This window comes from Nicotiana attenuata, unplaced genomic scaffold (assembly GCF_001879085.1).
Source record: "Nicotiana attenuata strain UT unplaced genomic scaffold, NIATTr2, whole genome shotgun sequence".
NCBI classification, from domain to species: Eukaryota; Viridiplantae; Streptophyta; class Magnoliopsida; order Solanales; family Solanaceae; genus Nicotiana; species Nicotiana attenuata.
This window is the reverse complement of record NW_017670639.1, coordinates 320352-335833: the sequence shown is the minus strand read 5'-3', so window position 1 is coordinate 335833 and position 15482 is coordinate 320352. Positions and strand designations below refer to the sequence as shown.

Below are 15482 nucleotides of genomic sequence, written 5' to 3'. Positions count from 1 at the left end.
TGTTTTATAACACGTTATTAGCACGAGACTCTAACCAATTGAGTAGAAGTTTTGGGATTGAGCATAATGGTTGTCAATTATTTCATGAACTTCCTTTATGATTAAATTCTGGATTTCAGGTAAGTATTTTACTTTATTTTTCTCTTTTAAATTCTTGAAATTCTATAATTTAATTTTATATACAAGCAAAGACAACAAAGTTTGATTATAACTCTAATGGAGTTTGTAAGAAATTATAACCATCTGAAGTGGTAAAAGTTTCTATATCTTGCCATGATCAAATTCATGTATGATTATGGGCACAAAAAGTGGAAACCCGTCCCATTGAATTTGCTCCATTCTCATTCCCTTAAGAGAATGTGATAGCAGTATGTGATAAGTCTGAAAGAAGACAAAATTATCACTATGAATGTATCAATGGACATGGACGTGGCAATAGACGAAATTATAATCGCCATCATTGTGATAATGAGAATAATAAGGATTCTCAAAATAATCCCCCACTTGTGAAAATATTTGTCATCGATTTGACATGAGATTTTATAAAGCACATATAGATGATTATGGTGTATTCATGATGTGAATATGACAATATCTGATTTAAGAATACATATTCATTTTTTGAAGAATATGAGCGTGCTAGTGATATATACCACACTCACCTCTAGAAGGAGGTTTGAGATGATATAAGAAAATAATATCATTATTATGGCATGAATGGTCATTGGTCACGTACCTATTGTACGCCAAAATATTTTGGCATTGTGATTATTAAAAGACAACGGTAATGCAAGAAACAGATCTTGCATATAATTTTGACCATAACCATAATGGTATAACTTTCTTTTTAAAAGAAATATTCACCATATGGGTGTTGATGAATATGTGGTACTACAAAATTAATTGAGAACTCTGCAAGAGCCAATACTATTTTGGAGAAACACAATTAATTACCAATAAGGTATTGTGTTGTAGTAAGTCTCAAAGAAACTTATTCAGTTTCCAAAGTATACGCGAAAGCGGTTGAGTATATTGAGACTATAAATAAAGGAAAGATTTAATATCTTCTATTACTACAACTTGTAGCGGGGTAATATATATGTGAAAAGCTACCCGCTTTTGTTACGCCCCGCAATATTACGTCAATATTACGTCCCGCAGTATTACATTATTGTTATATTACGCTTCGCAGTAATAAGTTACGACAGTGTTGCACCATGCAGTATTTTACGTTAAATTTGTCGTAAGGTAATTGACATCAGTCCAAGGAAAAGATTATTTGAGGATTAAAAGGATTATGCTATTTCACAAGTGATTAGTAAATTCATGAAGGTGAAAGCGGGAGCAAGTCTAAGAAAACGAATTTTGTCGAAGTTTGGCATTTTGGGATAAAATACGGCCAGAGCTAAAATACCCGACATTTATGGACTAGTGCCATACAAGATACTATATGGCCATGATAGTAAGGTATACAAGGTATGTTAAAAGAAAGTAGTGTTTAATTAAGTTGAGATAATTATTAAATTATGCGGGTAATAGATTAATTACCGGATAACGAAACATTACCCGGTTAACTAATAAGTGGATAAAATTTAATATTCCACCTCACCCCACGTGGCAAGAAGCCACAAAAATTGGAATGACTAATGTAATCACATTTGCCAGATGGCTAATGTAATAGCCAAGATCATGACTTAATTCTTGAATAAGACTTATCCATGGCATTTTGAAGAAGTTCCTTGAAAAGGCTTCAAATTCCATAATCTGTCCTTAGCATTTAAAGCCAAGGACGTTGAAAGCAGAAGCTTTCCATTTCAAACAATAATTTCCAATTTTGCCTTTAGTTCCATTTAGGATCTTTAGCTTCATTTGATTGATTTGGTTTTCAAGACAAAAAACGTTGGGCAGAAGTCATTCTCGTCAACACTCTTAGCCAAAAAAAAATCTCAATTGAAATTTCAAAAGCAACAACAATTTACATTTGTATTATGTATTGAACCAAAAACGAGAAAACGAACAATAGCAAAAACATTTTCTTGCTTGGTTCATACACTGTAACGCCAAGAGCAGAAGCTTAATTCCGTCCAAATTTTGCGGTTCTAAAAAAGTACGGCGCTATCCTCGCTAAGAATATTATATGAATTTTTCCCTACTCCAGGTATGTTAAGGCTATCCCTTTTTTCTTTTGGCAATGATCGAATGTGAAATGAATACGCTATTTCATAATGAATCTACTCCTAGCAACTAAGGTTATCCATGTTGTTCTTTCCGTACAAAGTTATTCTAAAGTATGTATGATCCGTAAGTCCTAGTGAAGCTCATATTGAGGGTATTGTATAGGGTCAAATTGGACCCTCAGTATCTCTACGCCAGTAGGTACGCCCAATGAGTGTACGCCGACTAAACGTAGCGGGTACGACTCAGCCATGAGGACCAAAGCGACGTCGTTTAGAACTCAGCGTCTACACTAGGGAGACGTTACCTATCTCTGTAACTTTTTGATTCTTTCGAGGAAGGTCTCCTATTATATAAAGGGGACCTCCACATTGCAAAGGCCATCAGCTGATCTAATACAACTCTCTCCTTTTCTGTCTTTCTCTCTCTATATCTCTACTTCTGACGAAAATATCTTATGAACATACATTATCATCTAGCAACACTAGATCTACAACAATATTATCATCTTTGCATCTCTAGGTTTATTATATTTGATTACGATTTACCCCTTCCCTATTTTTTTGATTGTTTTATCGCTTACAAAGTATATCGTTAACTTTTGAGCCAAACAGGTATGTATGTCCATAATGTTCTTACGTCACTCCGAAAGGTTTAAAACGTGATTCCATGAGTCGAGCATGCATTATATATATGTATCTATTTTACTCTACCGAGCCGCGCTATAGTCGGCCGGGTATGGCACCTATTGTGCAACCACTGATCAGTTGGGTTTACCGAGCTCCACGTGGCCGGGTATGATTCTACCGAGCCTTATGATGGCCGGGTACGTTTTTACCGAGTCCTCTTTGAGGCCGGGTACGATATGATGATGATGATGCCCACAGAGGCGAATGTTTTTAAAAGTTTATGTATATATATGTGTTATGCATTTCATGTCAGTAGTCCCCAGTGGCACTCAGATGTTACAGGTTGTAGCTCCTCTATCTCTCTTTACATTACTGTTCTTATTTATGCTTTCCTGCCTTACATACGCAGTACTTTATTCGTACTGACGTCCCTTTTGCCTGGGGACGCTGCGTTTCATGCCCGCAGGTCCCGATTGATAGGTTGACAGTCCTCCTATTAGGCTATCAGCTCAGCGCAGGTGTTGGTGCGCTCCATTTGCTTCGGAGTTGCTTGTTTGGTTAGTATGATTTAGACGTGTATTTTTTGGTATGGCGGGACTCTATCCCGATCTTTATGACATTTATGTATTCTTAGAGGCTTGTAGACATATGTCGTATACGTGAAAGATTGTACGGCCTTGTCGGCCTATGTTTGAGTTTATAAATGATTATGTTGGCCTACTAGGCCCGTATGTCACGTGTATATAATGATGTAATAAGAAAGATACGTTATGTTGGTACTCGGTTGAGTAAGGTACCGGGTGCCTGTCGCGGCCCATCAGTTTGGGTCGTGACAGCTTTATTCTTCAATTTGTACTACATAAACAAAAGAATACCACAATGAAGTGGGTATTTATTGATATAAAAACCCATATCATAATAAACTTGGAGTTTATTGATAATTGCACACGTCATGGCGTAAATCTGAAGTTTATCAATATTGATAATTTATTCAGTTGGCATAATTGGTTTAGCCATATCAATTTAAGTATGATGTGCAAAAAAATAAAAGAGAATTCACATGGGTAAATATTAAAAAACTAGAAAGTTCTTTACGAATTCTATTAAATTGCATGTTCTCATTAATTAATATACCAATTAAAATTGGGATTGAATCCCATGAATGCTGGAAATATGAAAGGTGAATATGAGCTCATTCACCTGCCATGTATACCACATAAGATGCATCTATGAGATGGTTACATGTGCGATTATTAATAACCCGCAACATGGTATTTTGCGAGGTAACTTGCTCAATAATTTAATTTCGAGTATAATTTCCAGATTTTCTATTCAAGAAGTTCATCTTGATAAGTTGGTTTACATCACAGTTGGTTTAGCAAAATGATTTATTAAGTGCCTCTACTTAATAGCTAAACAATTGCTTATGAGAACAAAGTTATCTATATCGGTTTGATATAGGTCATATACGAAAGTATATTACATTCTCCCCTTACAAGTGGTTCATGGTCAGGAACCAAATAATTCCATCTTATTATTATTGATGTGCGGTGTATATTTTGATTAACACCATAACGCACAAAGATGGGTTCTCAAAGTTGAGAAAACAAGTTAGTTTTTCTAACATGAGGGGGAGACATGATAAACAGTTGAGAAAAGGTTACGTGGAATGAATTATCATTTATACATCTAGATCCTCGAATAAAATAATATGAACTTGAAGTTCATAAAAGGATAATTTATCTGCAATATATTGCAAAGCATGCAAGACGCATTTGCTGACCCAAAGAAAGTAACTATATTCTCGTTGCAAATGCTCCTATTAAGTCCTAGAAGGACAAAGTCTATGGTACGCTTAAAGCATATAGACAAATCGGTTTCAAATAAACTTCTTGATAAAGAAGATGAGCAAATGACCAAAATGATCATAATAAAGGAGGCAAGTGATCTAGAAGATCACATGACATAACACTTCATAAAATCTCATGAAAGATTCAGGTACCTGAATATATGAATGGAGAGATCTCTATGTCATATCTTTATGAAAAATAAGGAGGTTGGAACCGATATAAAATGTTCGTCGACGACATCTATGACAGCGCTAAATATATACGAGGATCTTAAGTTTGGAGAAACAATTCAAATAGAATTGGTTTCATATGAAAGACATGTAGTTTTGGACATGTAGTTCAAACACTTGAAAGTATAAAGTCAATGGTATGTGCAATCAGTTTTCGATATCTGATATGTCTAGCATGACATGAAAACTTGATATGCATCTAAAGTCTATTGTATGGCTTATATGACTTAACAATCCCCGAAGAATTTAAATTGCTTAAAGCATATAGAATTCATGGTCATGAAGTACTACATCCTCAATGCAACTTGTGCACAAATGTATCTTGCTATAACTATAGGCATGATAATATGATACCAAGAGTTTCACCTCTATGTGAAGATATTGAACTGACGGTTACAACAAGATCATATGAAGATAATCCATCTCTATCAAGAATGATGATTTCAAGGTGCAATATATTCATTCAAGTTAATATGGCTGATTTGTTTATCAAATATCTACCAAAGATCTTTTGAAGATGGTGCACAAGATTGGAATGCAAATGCTTAAGGATGTGAATTGATGCTCTCATCAGGGGGAGTTAATACGCGTTGTACTCTTTTTTCCTTACAAGGTTTTGTCCCACCGGGTTTTCCTTGCAAGGTTTTTAACGAGGCAACCAAAAGGCGTATTGTTAGATATGTGTACTCTTTTTCCTTCTCTAGAATTATTTTCCACTGGGTTTTATTTTAGTTAAGCTTTTAACGAGGCACATTATCTGTTGAATAGACATTCAAGGGGGAGTGTTATAAATAAAATTTTATTTATGGTGAATGTCTATATTTAGAGAGATTCTAGGGTTTATTACTTGGTGGCTAAGTCACCCTCTCCCTATAAATAGACGGGTCCTATTCCATCGTAAATTATCCCAAAATTCAATAAGAATTCTCTCTCTATACTTTTCTCTGCAATATTGCTCTTGTTCTTTTATTGTTTTATAACATAGAACATTATCTAAACATTATAAATACATGCGTGTGTGTGTGTATATATTGTGTAAATGTATTTACGTGTATAATTTTAATTGTATATACCAGTGTATACGAATGTATAAAAGTGAAAATATTTTTTTTTTAACCTTTTTCTCGTGCTGTACAACCTCCTTTACTCATTTTTAACTTATTTCTATTTTAGGTTAAATTCTACTAATGGTGACATTAAAGAAAAAAAGCAAAGAACTATAATCTGGTGATGATGTGTATGTGAGAAGGAATAACTGCCTATATTATCATTGACAAAGCAAAAAAGCTGCAAAATTATTTTATTTATCTATTTATATTTAAATATATGTCTTACTAATTGTTCAATTGAATTCTTCTTCATTTAAATTCAAATACATATCTATTTAGTAACTATTTAATTGAAACCCACCAAAATCACAAAGAAAAAATGCTACCAATTCCTCACTAGTTCTCCTCAAATATATGAATGTTGAATATCATCGAGGCAGTAGTATTGGCCGCAACAATTAGTTGTGCGAAAAAATATTGGAATTTTCGGATCTAGGCTTATTATCTTTTTAGGCTATAGATTTGCAAAGTTAGGATGGTAATATGTGTATGGATTGGACCTATGTGTAATACTCCAACTAGTAAAAGACTCCATCTAGTAAGTAAAAGACTGCGAAGTGTCACTGTCCTATTTGCTAACAGTCGTGGCCGCTCGTAAGTCCCAACATAGACACTCCTCTTCTCCCTCAGAAACCCCTTTTCCTTTCGGCTAAACAAATATCTTCTTGTTCCAATCGCCCTGATATTTATATTTAAACCACGCGCTCACTCTTTTTTCAGTCTCTACTTCTCGCGATATTTTTCGCCGTCGGCAAGAGATTATTGTAGCGTAAAGACAAAGCAATGGCGCCGCCGGTTATTGAAGGTGGCGGAGGAGAACAGCCGGCCCCTGCGCAGCAGCAGCGGCAGCAGGGAGGAGTTGGACAGATGCTGACGGGGATAATAAGAGTAGCGGTTTTCTGGTACTTCGCTTCCAAGTTTTTCTCGCCGAAAAAGCCAATCTCCTCCGATCCGTCTGTTCCTAATTTCCAGATCTCCAATCTCTTCCACAAAGGCGAACCTTTGGTCCGTCCTCCTCCTCCTCTCTCTCTCTCTTTTATACTATTTCTACTTACTAGTATTCATCTGATTGTATAATTTTAACTGTGATACTAGGTTATTTACTGATAATTACCTAGTAGGTGACCTGGTCGTGTAAATATGGGTGTTTAACAGTTTACAGTAGAGGCGGATTTAGAAATTAGAAGTAGTCGGTTCGGAGTGTCCGCAGTTAATTGAACCCCTTGCCACAAGCTAGCTCCGCTGCTGTCTCACTGTGAACAAATTTGTTGTATGCGTATAAAAAGAAGTTGCTTGATGGATTTGGAATGGAATAATTGGAGCACGCACCATTGAATTTGAAACTGATTGATTCTTAAGTTTTGAGCAACAGCTAAACGTAGAAAGATAGTTTCTTTCTCCTTTCTGCATGTAACTTGCCGTTTGTCCAACACCACCAACAACATACCCAGTGTATTCCCGTAGATGGGTTTGTCCACCACCAACAACATCAACAGGATACCCAGTGTACTCCACACAGACCTTGCTGTTTGTCCATAGATAACATTTGGAATTTTAAAAAAAAGAAGAAATCAAACCAGTGTTTGTTTTACAATTTGTCAATTTCAATATCAACTCGAACTATAGATTTTGAAGTTTGTAAAACTGGTTTGAGGAGTACTTCAAGTGAAATATGATTTGCACTTATAAAACTTACTTTTTTTCCCCCAACTGAAATTCATGTTTAATACCCAACTTCCAAATACCCTTTTTCCGACTTCAACTTCAAATATTCTTTGTATTTTTCAATCTTTAACCATTTATTTTCCTAATTTTGCATATGGATATTTAGCTGAAGTTTGATGCAATAGAGTAGACAACTTTTGTTGTTTCAATGGTAACACTATTTCCTGGGAAACGGAGTTAGGGAATAGAGTGATGTGCAAACTTGGAAGTGATGTGCGAAATAACGGAGTTGCTGCTAAGCTGTGTTTTTTGCCCAGTGTGAAAAATGATTCACGGCAAAAGATATTTTAATTGATGGATATAATTCTGTAAGATCCAAGGACAAGTAGTGTTTGAACCACGCCACTTGCAAAAGCCTGGTATTTAAGTGGAGAAGGTAGAGGGCAAGCCCATTATTTACTGAGTTTTGTACCGTGCATCAACTGTCCTTGGGGATTTTTCGATTATATAAAAAAGATCGAGGACAAGTACTTGTTTTGTTTGCAATTGCGATTGATATGAACTTGTCCCATGAAATTCTTATGAGTTTGCTACCTCAATAATCCCCCTCTTCGCCCATGCCTAAAGAAAAGGCATAAGTAGAGAACGATAGAAAAGAGGAAATAGAAATAGATTCTTGTCTTGTGGTTGTATTTTATCACTGGAGATCCTATAGCAAGCTGTTATCGACTACCGTTTCTTTAAACATTGAACTAGCATCATTGGCAAAATGATTTGCTCAAGTGGTAAGAACACTCCGTTTACAACCAAGAGGCTGGGAGTTCGAGTCACGAAAGGGGAGCAAAGTGGGAAAACCAATGTTGGCCCCTAGGAAGGGAGTGGCTTTAGGGCGCTTGACGTTTACCGCATAAAAGAAGTTCAAATAGTGTCATTCAGAGATAATAGCAAACTTATTATACCTACATAATGCTATTCCGTTTTATCCATTTGCTAATAAAATAACATAAACTTTATAAAAAGCTGAAAAGTCTGTCATTGTGCAATGAAAATAAAGCAATTGAGAAAATTTTAATGCAGTAGACTGCACTGGATTGAGGAATAGGAGGTTTTTTTTTTGGGGTGGGGGGCTTTAGTTCTTTTTTCCATTACACGATAATGCCAGGTATTTCCTATAAGTGCTTTGTGAATACGTCATATCTTATTTAACTACAATTATGCTCTACTTGAAACTTTCTGGCATGGCTTTTTTATAGGACATGTGGTTCTATCTTTCCGAACAAGAAAAATTCAGTGACTTTGGCAGTGAAAGTGCACTTATTTGGCATGAGACAAATATACCATATGCAGTTTGGGGACCAGAAAGTACCAGGTCTATTTCTTTGAAGTATAATCCATCAGAGGTACCATTAACTGCCTTTTGAAGTGTCTTATTCAATTAGAAGAAAAAATTGATTCAGGATACTGTCTTTCGCTTTTGAATGCATGTGCGTCCCTGTTTTGCACTTTTATTGTGGCACAGTACTCATCTTTACTTGGTTGCCTATGATTTTTCCTCTCAGGCAGTGAAGCATAATGGGAGTCTATATGCTCATGTTTTCTTTGCACGTTCTGGGTATTCACCCGATCCAAATGATCCCGAGTATCAGCCATTGGCTGCTTTTGGACAGACATATTGTAAGATCATGTTATCTTGTTAAGTTTTTGTCCTTACCTATGGTGGTAGAAGGTGGAATTCCTTAAGTACCTAATTCTAATGTACTGTTTCTGTGAACTCAGCTGTTGTGAAATATTTACCCAAATCTAAAGCAGACAAGAAGAAGAGCCTTTTAAAAAATTCTGAGGACTCAAATGAGGGTCTTACCATTCCTGAGGTACACCTGTGTTTTTTATATTTGGAGTGTGTGCGTATGCATATCTGTGGGCTTGTTTTATGGCTTAAGCATCAAATCTTTCGTTTCTCCATTTAATGTCTGAGTAATTTTTTCCCTACCTCAGTTTTCCTCAAATATACCCTCTAGATTCTTAACTTCGGATCCCAACCAACAGAATAATCTTTCTGACTATTTCACATTATGACATCAACTCCCGAGCCAGCAGAATGACTGTTTTGACTATTTCACATTTTAGTGTAATAAATTTTGTTTGCTCCTATATGAGTTATCGTTCCTTTCGTCACCATATAAGGTTTTAATTCCATATGATCATGAGGTATGATGAGCAGTTTTCTCAGGCAGTTCAAGAAGCACAGGATGATCTTAAGGAGGATGCTCCTGTTGAGTGGATTTCATATTGGAAACCTAATGTTACAATCAACTTGGTTGATGATTTTACTAGGTATGCATACTTGCCTCTCTTTCTGATCTGTTTAACTGTATTTCCTTCTAATGTATACATTCTAACATTCAGTTCTTTTTCCACTCTTTGCTCTTTTCCTTTTTGCAGATACACTGGAAATGCGATTCCACCTATTGTTGCTCCTTGTATCCTTGGTTTTATGGCCTATGTGTATTTATTCTTCTTGTGGGTTCCTTTAACACACTGTACTGTGCTAAATAAGCTGCAATATTAGATACTTCTGCAGTACGCAAGAAGCAGCTCGATTAAACTTGTGGAAGAAATTGGTAAACTTGTTTCACGCAAGTTTATGATTACCTTCATGCTAAATCCTATCTTCTTTGCTCTTTTATTTAATTCTGTGTGAGTTGGCATCTTTCATCTGTTCTTCTTGTTAGCAAAAGATATTTTCCCACAGTTGAATTCCTTTACCTGACTTGTTAGATATGAATATCGAACCCACAACAGGAAACTACTATCCGACCGTTTTCTTCAACGAGTTTTGGTTACTTAGGGATAAATTAATAGCTCTCAATGAATCAGTAACTGAGGTGCCTCTGCATTTAGAGGTGAGCCCCATGAGCATGACGAAATGGCAGCTATTCCTGCAGATTGACCAATCCTTCCAGGTTCATCGTAGTTATGGTAGCATGCTCGAGGGGGAGTCTGATGAACTAAAGGTATAGTTTACTTCTTTTTTTCTGGGGTACTATGTATGCATTGGAAAAGCATTTTTGCACATGAAATATCCAGATGCAAGTTATTTGTAGTTAAGCCTGAAAAGTGTGTAGATAGATGTAAATATTATACAGACACCACAATGCTCAAGAATATACTAGACGTTGCAAAAATTGGAAAACCAGGAAAAGTACATTATCTGTGTATATTCTGTTTATTACCTAGAATATGCATACTTCTTTTCTATCTGAATTTACTTTGTTATACTTCTTTCTTTTATTAGTACCAATTTGCATGTCTGCCTCCAGTAAATATCTATAAAATTTCCAACTCCAAAAGTTAAAACTAACATATAGAGTCCTGCTTTAGATCATTGTGGTCATGATGTGAAATTTTATCAACAAACATTATTGTCACACAGTTCAACTATTATATATGTGTTTGTCACGTGATTTATTGCACTTTTTCTGGGGTACTATGTATGCATTGGAAAAGCATTTTTGCACATGAAATATCCAGATGCAAGTTATTTGTAGTTAAGCCTGAAAAGTGTGTAGATAGATGTAAATATTATACAGACACCACAATGCTCAAGAATATACTAGACGTTGCAAAAATTGGAAAACCAGGAAAAGTACATTATCTGTGTATTACATTATCTGTGTATATTCTGTTTATTACCTAGAATATGCATACTTCTTTTCTATCTGAATTTACTTTGTTATACTTCTTTCTTTTATTAGTACCAATTTGCATGTCTGCCTCCAGTAAATATCTATAAAATTTCCAACTCCAAAAGTTAAAACTAACATATAGAGTCCTGCTTTAGATCATTGTGGTCATGATGTGAAATTTTATCAACATACATTATTGTCACACAGTTCAACTATTATATATGTGTTTGTCACGTGATTTATTGCACTTTTTCCAGAGAGTTTTTTTGGAAGGAAATCCATACCTTTTGGGAGTGACCATGATGGTCTCACTACTGCATTCAGTATTTGACTTCTTGGCGTTCAAGAATGGTAAATATAATTTTGCTTTGAGCATTTGGGCCTTCCTAGGAAATGACAGGAAGCGTGCAGTAGATCGGATTCAGAATAAATATGTTTTCTTTCCTTGCAGATATTCAATTTTGGAATAAAAACAAATCCATGGAAGGGTTGTCTGCAAAATCAGTCATCGTGAACTTTATTTGCCAGCTCATTGTCTTCCTGTACTTGCTTGATAATGATACTTCATGGATGATACTTGCAAGTTCTGGTATTGGTTGTTGTATAGAGTTCTGGAAAATAGGGAAGGCGATGCACATTGAGGTATGATCACTAATAATATAGATGAATTTTCGTTCAGTTCTTTAATTGTCATTTGGCGTCATTTTAATAAAGTCTTCTAATTTCATGTTGGTGCTTGGTCGTTAGTTCTTTCCTCTATTTGCTTTAGACAGTTAGAGTGATTGGAAGTTCAAGGCAAAATTTTATTGATATTTCCTGCCCTTTTTTGGTAATCTTATTGAGCATCTCAGTCCTCCGAAATGTTTTCTTATTTACTAGGTTCATTGACTAGTAATCAAGCATAATCATAGGGGCTTTTTTGTCTTTATATAAAATCTTAAACCCAGATATCTTCTCCCCTCTTGTTCTTTTTACTTCTCGCTGTCGTTCATGGTGAAAGCGGAAAAGAGAGAAGATTGATGTGGCTACTGAAAGAAATAACCCAGACAACTCTAAATCCTTGAACAAGAAAGAGACCCATTATCAGACATCTCCAATTCCAATCTCATATCAGTTCCACTCCACAAGCTTTGCTCTTCCTCTGCTTCTTCAAAACATCAAAAATGTTAATTTCAAATCTGATTTGAATACCTCAAAGCCCAATAACAATTCCTCCAACAACACTTCCATGGAGGTCGGAGTTAAAACTAGTGGTTCTAAAAGAGCAGGAAAGAACAATAAAAGGACATTCTCGTCAGCCAAATGGTTCTGAAAAGAGAAACTATTGTTTGTCTTTAATTTATTTCCCAATTTTATGTTTGTTATTTTGGGTAGTCACCATTGACGAGGGAGACGCAGAAAAGAGAAAGGAAAAGGACAACCATGTTTAGATTGTGGTAAAAAGACAGTAAAGCCCCTCCTATCAATGTTTTGTCAGTGTGCTAATAAGGTATTTAAGACAAATCAAATGTGCGTGCATCGCTATCCTACTAGAACTATGTAGAGATTAGAAATTGAGAATTCAAACTTCTTAATCTCTTCTTCATTGTTGATGCCTTTTTACATACTGTGATTGATTAAGCATAAATTCAAACCGCCAACAGTTCTATTGTTAATTGTCCTTGATTTCTAGATTGACAGATCTGGTAGAATACCTATGTTGAGGTTCCGAGATCGGGAATCGTATGCTGGAAATAAGACGAAAGAATATGATGATCTTGCCATGAAGTATTTGTCCTATGTGTTGTTCTTCCTTGTCGTGTGCTTTTCCATATACTCTCTAATGTATGAACGTCACAAGAGTTGGTACTCGTGGATCCTCTCATCCATGACAAGCTGCGTCTATATGTTCGGTAAGTTTCTATTGGTCTTTTCATCTTTTATCTTTTTGTATTTAAGATCTCAGTAATGTAGTTCAAAGCCTTGTATCAGTTCCCCAATGTGATAAACATTTTCAGATCATCTTTCTAGAAGCCTGTACTCTTAAAAACATTTAAAGCGAGGACTTCTGATAGCATATACTCCTATCGCTTTGCTTCTTGGTAATTTATTATTTTCTACTCTTATTGTTGCAGGTTTTGTTATGATGTGTCCCCAGTTGTTCATCAATTATAAGCTGAAGTCTGTTGCTCATTTACCTTGGAGGCAGATGACTTACAAATTTCTCAATACCATTATTGATGATTTGTTTGCATTTGTAATAAAAATGCCATTGCTACATCGCCTGTCTGTGTTCCGTGATGGTAAGTTTTTGAAATAAGATTCTTTGTAGTTGATTGGTTGTTTTTATTTGGTTAAGTAGCGGCCGTTCTTCTCTGACCGTTGGAATCCAAGCCAGTTTTGCCTGTTACTTTGAATTCTAATGTTGTTTCATAAGCTCAAAGCCATAGAACATAATACAGACTCTTTAGAGAGTTTCATTGACCGTCTTTGACCTCTCTATTACGACACCAACGCCAAGGTCTTGGGACTTTCTTGGTTAATCAAGTGACCAGCTAGATAAGAACATCTTTTAAGATGCTAAGTCTGTGTTCTCATTGTTGAGACTTCAATACTGGTTGCTATAAACATCTTAACAGAAGCTCGAGCAAATCTTTAACCATTATAAACGATGACCTTGGTTATTTGATTGTAGCAGCTTATATGTTGGATTCAGTTGACCATTTTGTAATACTGTTTTTTGTGAAAACCAAAGGAGCAGTGAGCAGACATTGCCTGGATGCTACTGTTCCTTTTACATTTGTCTCCAGCCTAATTGATATAGTTGAGCCACTAATTTTTGTGGTCATCTTGTTTTAGAAGTCTATTATTGCAAGCGTTCTATGCGTTTGTGTGGTTCTATTATATGCATTAGCTTTCATCCAATTGGGTTACTAATGTTTCATCTGTCTTTGCCACGCAGATCTTATATTTTTAATATACCTATATCAGAGATGGGTCTATCCAGTGGATAAGAAACGAGTGAATGAGTTTGGTTTCGCTGGGGAGGATACGGATCAAGCTTCTAGTAGTTCAGAAACTTTAGCACTGAAAGAAGACGAAAAGAAAACTAACTAAGCTGAATTTCGCTTACGTTTTACTACAGCATCAAGGAACTATGGAGTTTGATTTTAGAATGTTCTCAGAAATGAGTAGCTTCATCGAGAATCTGAAATGACAGACAGCGGCTTGAGAGGTATTTCTGGCACTTCCAGGACATTAAGCTTCCCCCGACTTTCCTTAAGATCCTATTCTTAATTTTTTTTGAAGTCATAGTACCAGAATCTATTGTCATAGGTTTTTTGAGTTTGTTTTTCTTTTATTGCTGTTGGAATCATATGTTTCGGGTGTAACTAAGATAACTGCTTAGTGACTTTAATTTACTTGATATTTTTGACAATCTTCATTCAGAAAATTTTCAAATAGCAGTCTTGGAAAAGCTTGCATATGTGATAATCTAACCAGAATTTAGGCTATGTCAACCCTTTTCCATATGGAGTTTCATAGCCAGAGCAGAGGAAAAGAACTGTAACTGATTATAAAGTCGTACAATTTAGTTTCATTTCCACGGACACTTGAGATCCTTCGTTCCTCTTAGTAGCGGAGTTTGCAACTGGCATTTGAATATTTACAGTATGATTTATTTGAAAATAATTCGAAGTGCAAGTGTTCTGAATGTGCAAGAAAAAGTCGGTCAAACCATTTACACACGACGTCTTTCAAAAGTGAGGACATGACAAAATTACTTGTGTTAGGGAATTAATTTAAAATAATCCTTTAGATATACACTACCCTCTCTAGACCCCATAATGTAGGATAATACTGGGTATGTTGTTGTAGTCCTTTAGTTATAGCTCCCATTTGGTTATAGTTTTTGACGACTTTATTTCAAAATTATTGTTTGTTCATGGAATATGATTAGTTTTGAAAAAAATTGAATTTCTTTTTTAGCTTCCCAAAATCTGGTTTAGGGAAGTTTCTATGATGATAATTTTTTCTAACTCATGAAATTTAAAAAAAAAAGAATTTCAAATAAAATGCATGTTCAAATACAGTTAAAAATTTTTCTTTTTTTAAGTTTCAGTTAAATCTATATCCAAATGCAGGCAAAGGCTTGAGC

At 35.4% G+C, this 15482-nt stretch overlaps 1 protein-coding gene across 1 annotated transcript; it reads left to right on the top strand.

The window, feature by feature from the left end:
• Window positions 1-6563: 6563 nt before the first annotated feature.
• On the top strand, window positions 6564-14810 carry LOC109241801 (cleft lip and palate transmembrane protein 1 homolog). The gene is made up of 12 exons (XM_019408588.1): window positions 6564-6998; window positions 8912-9058; window positions 9218-9332; window positions 9435-9529; window positions 9889-9992; window positions 10101-10138; window positions 10437-10672; window positions 11602-11695; window positions 11796-11986; window positions 13017-13236; window positions 13459-13626; window positions 14286-14810. The coding sequence occupies exons 1-12, from the start codon at window positions 6777-6779 to the stop codon at window positions 14438-14440; spliced, it is 1785 nt and encodes a 594-aa protein (XP_019264133.1). The 5' UTR covers window positions 6564-6776; the 3' UTR covers window positions 14441-14810.
• Window positions 14811-15482: the final 672 nt, after the last annotated feature.

Bases quoted from the DNA above. Each gene is read 5' to 3' on its own strand.
- LOC109241801 (XM_019408588.1), top strand. From the start codon at position 6,777: ATGGCGCCGCCGGTTATTGAAGGTGGCGGAGGAGAACAGCCGGCCCCT. The intron at 10,139-10,436 runs GTATCCTTGGTT...CTGACTTGTTAG, and splicing joins TCCACCTATTGTTGCTCCTT to ATATGAATATCGAACCCACA. The intron at 13,627-14,285 runs GTAAGTTTTTGA...TTTGCCACGCAG, and splicing joins CCTGTCTGTGTTCCGTGATG to ATCTTATATTTTTAATATAC.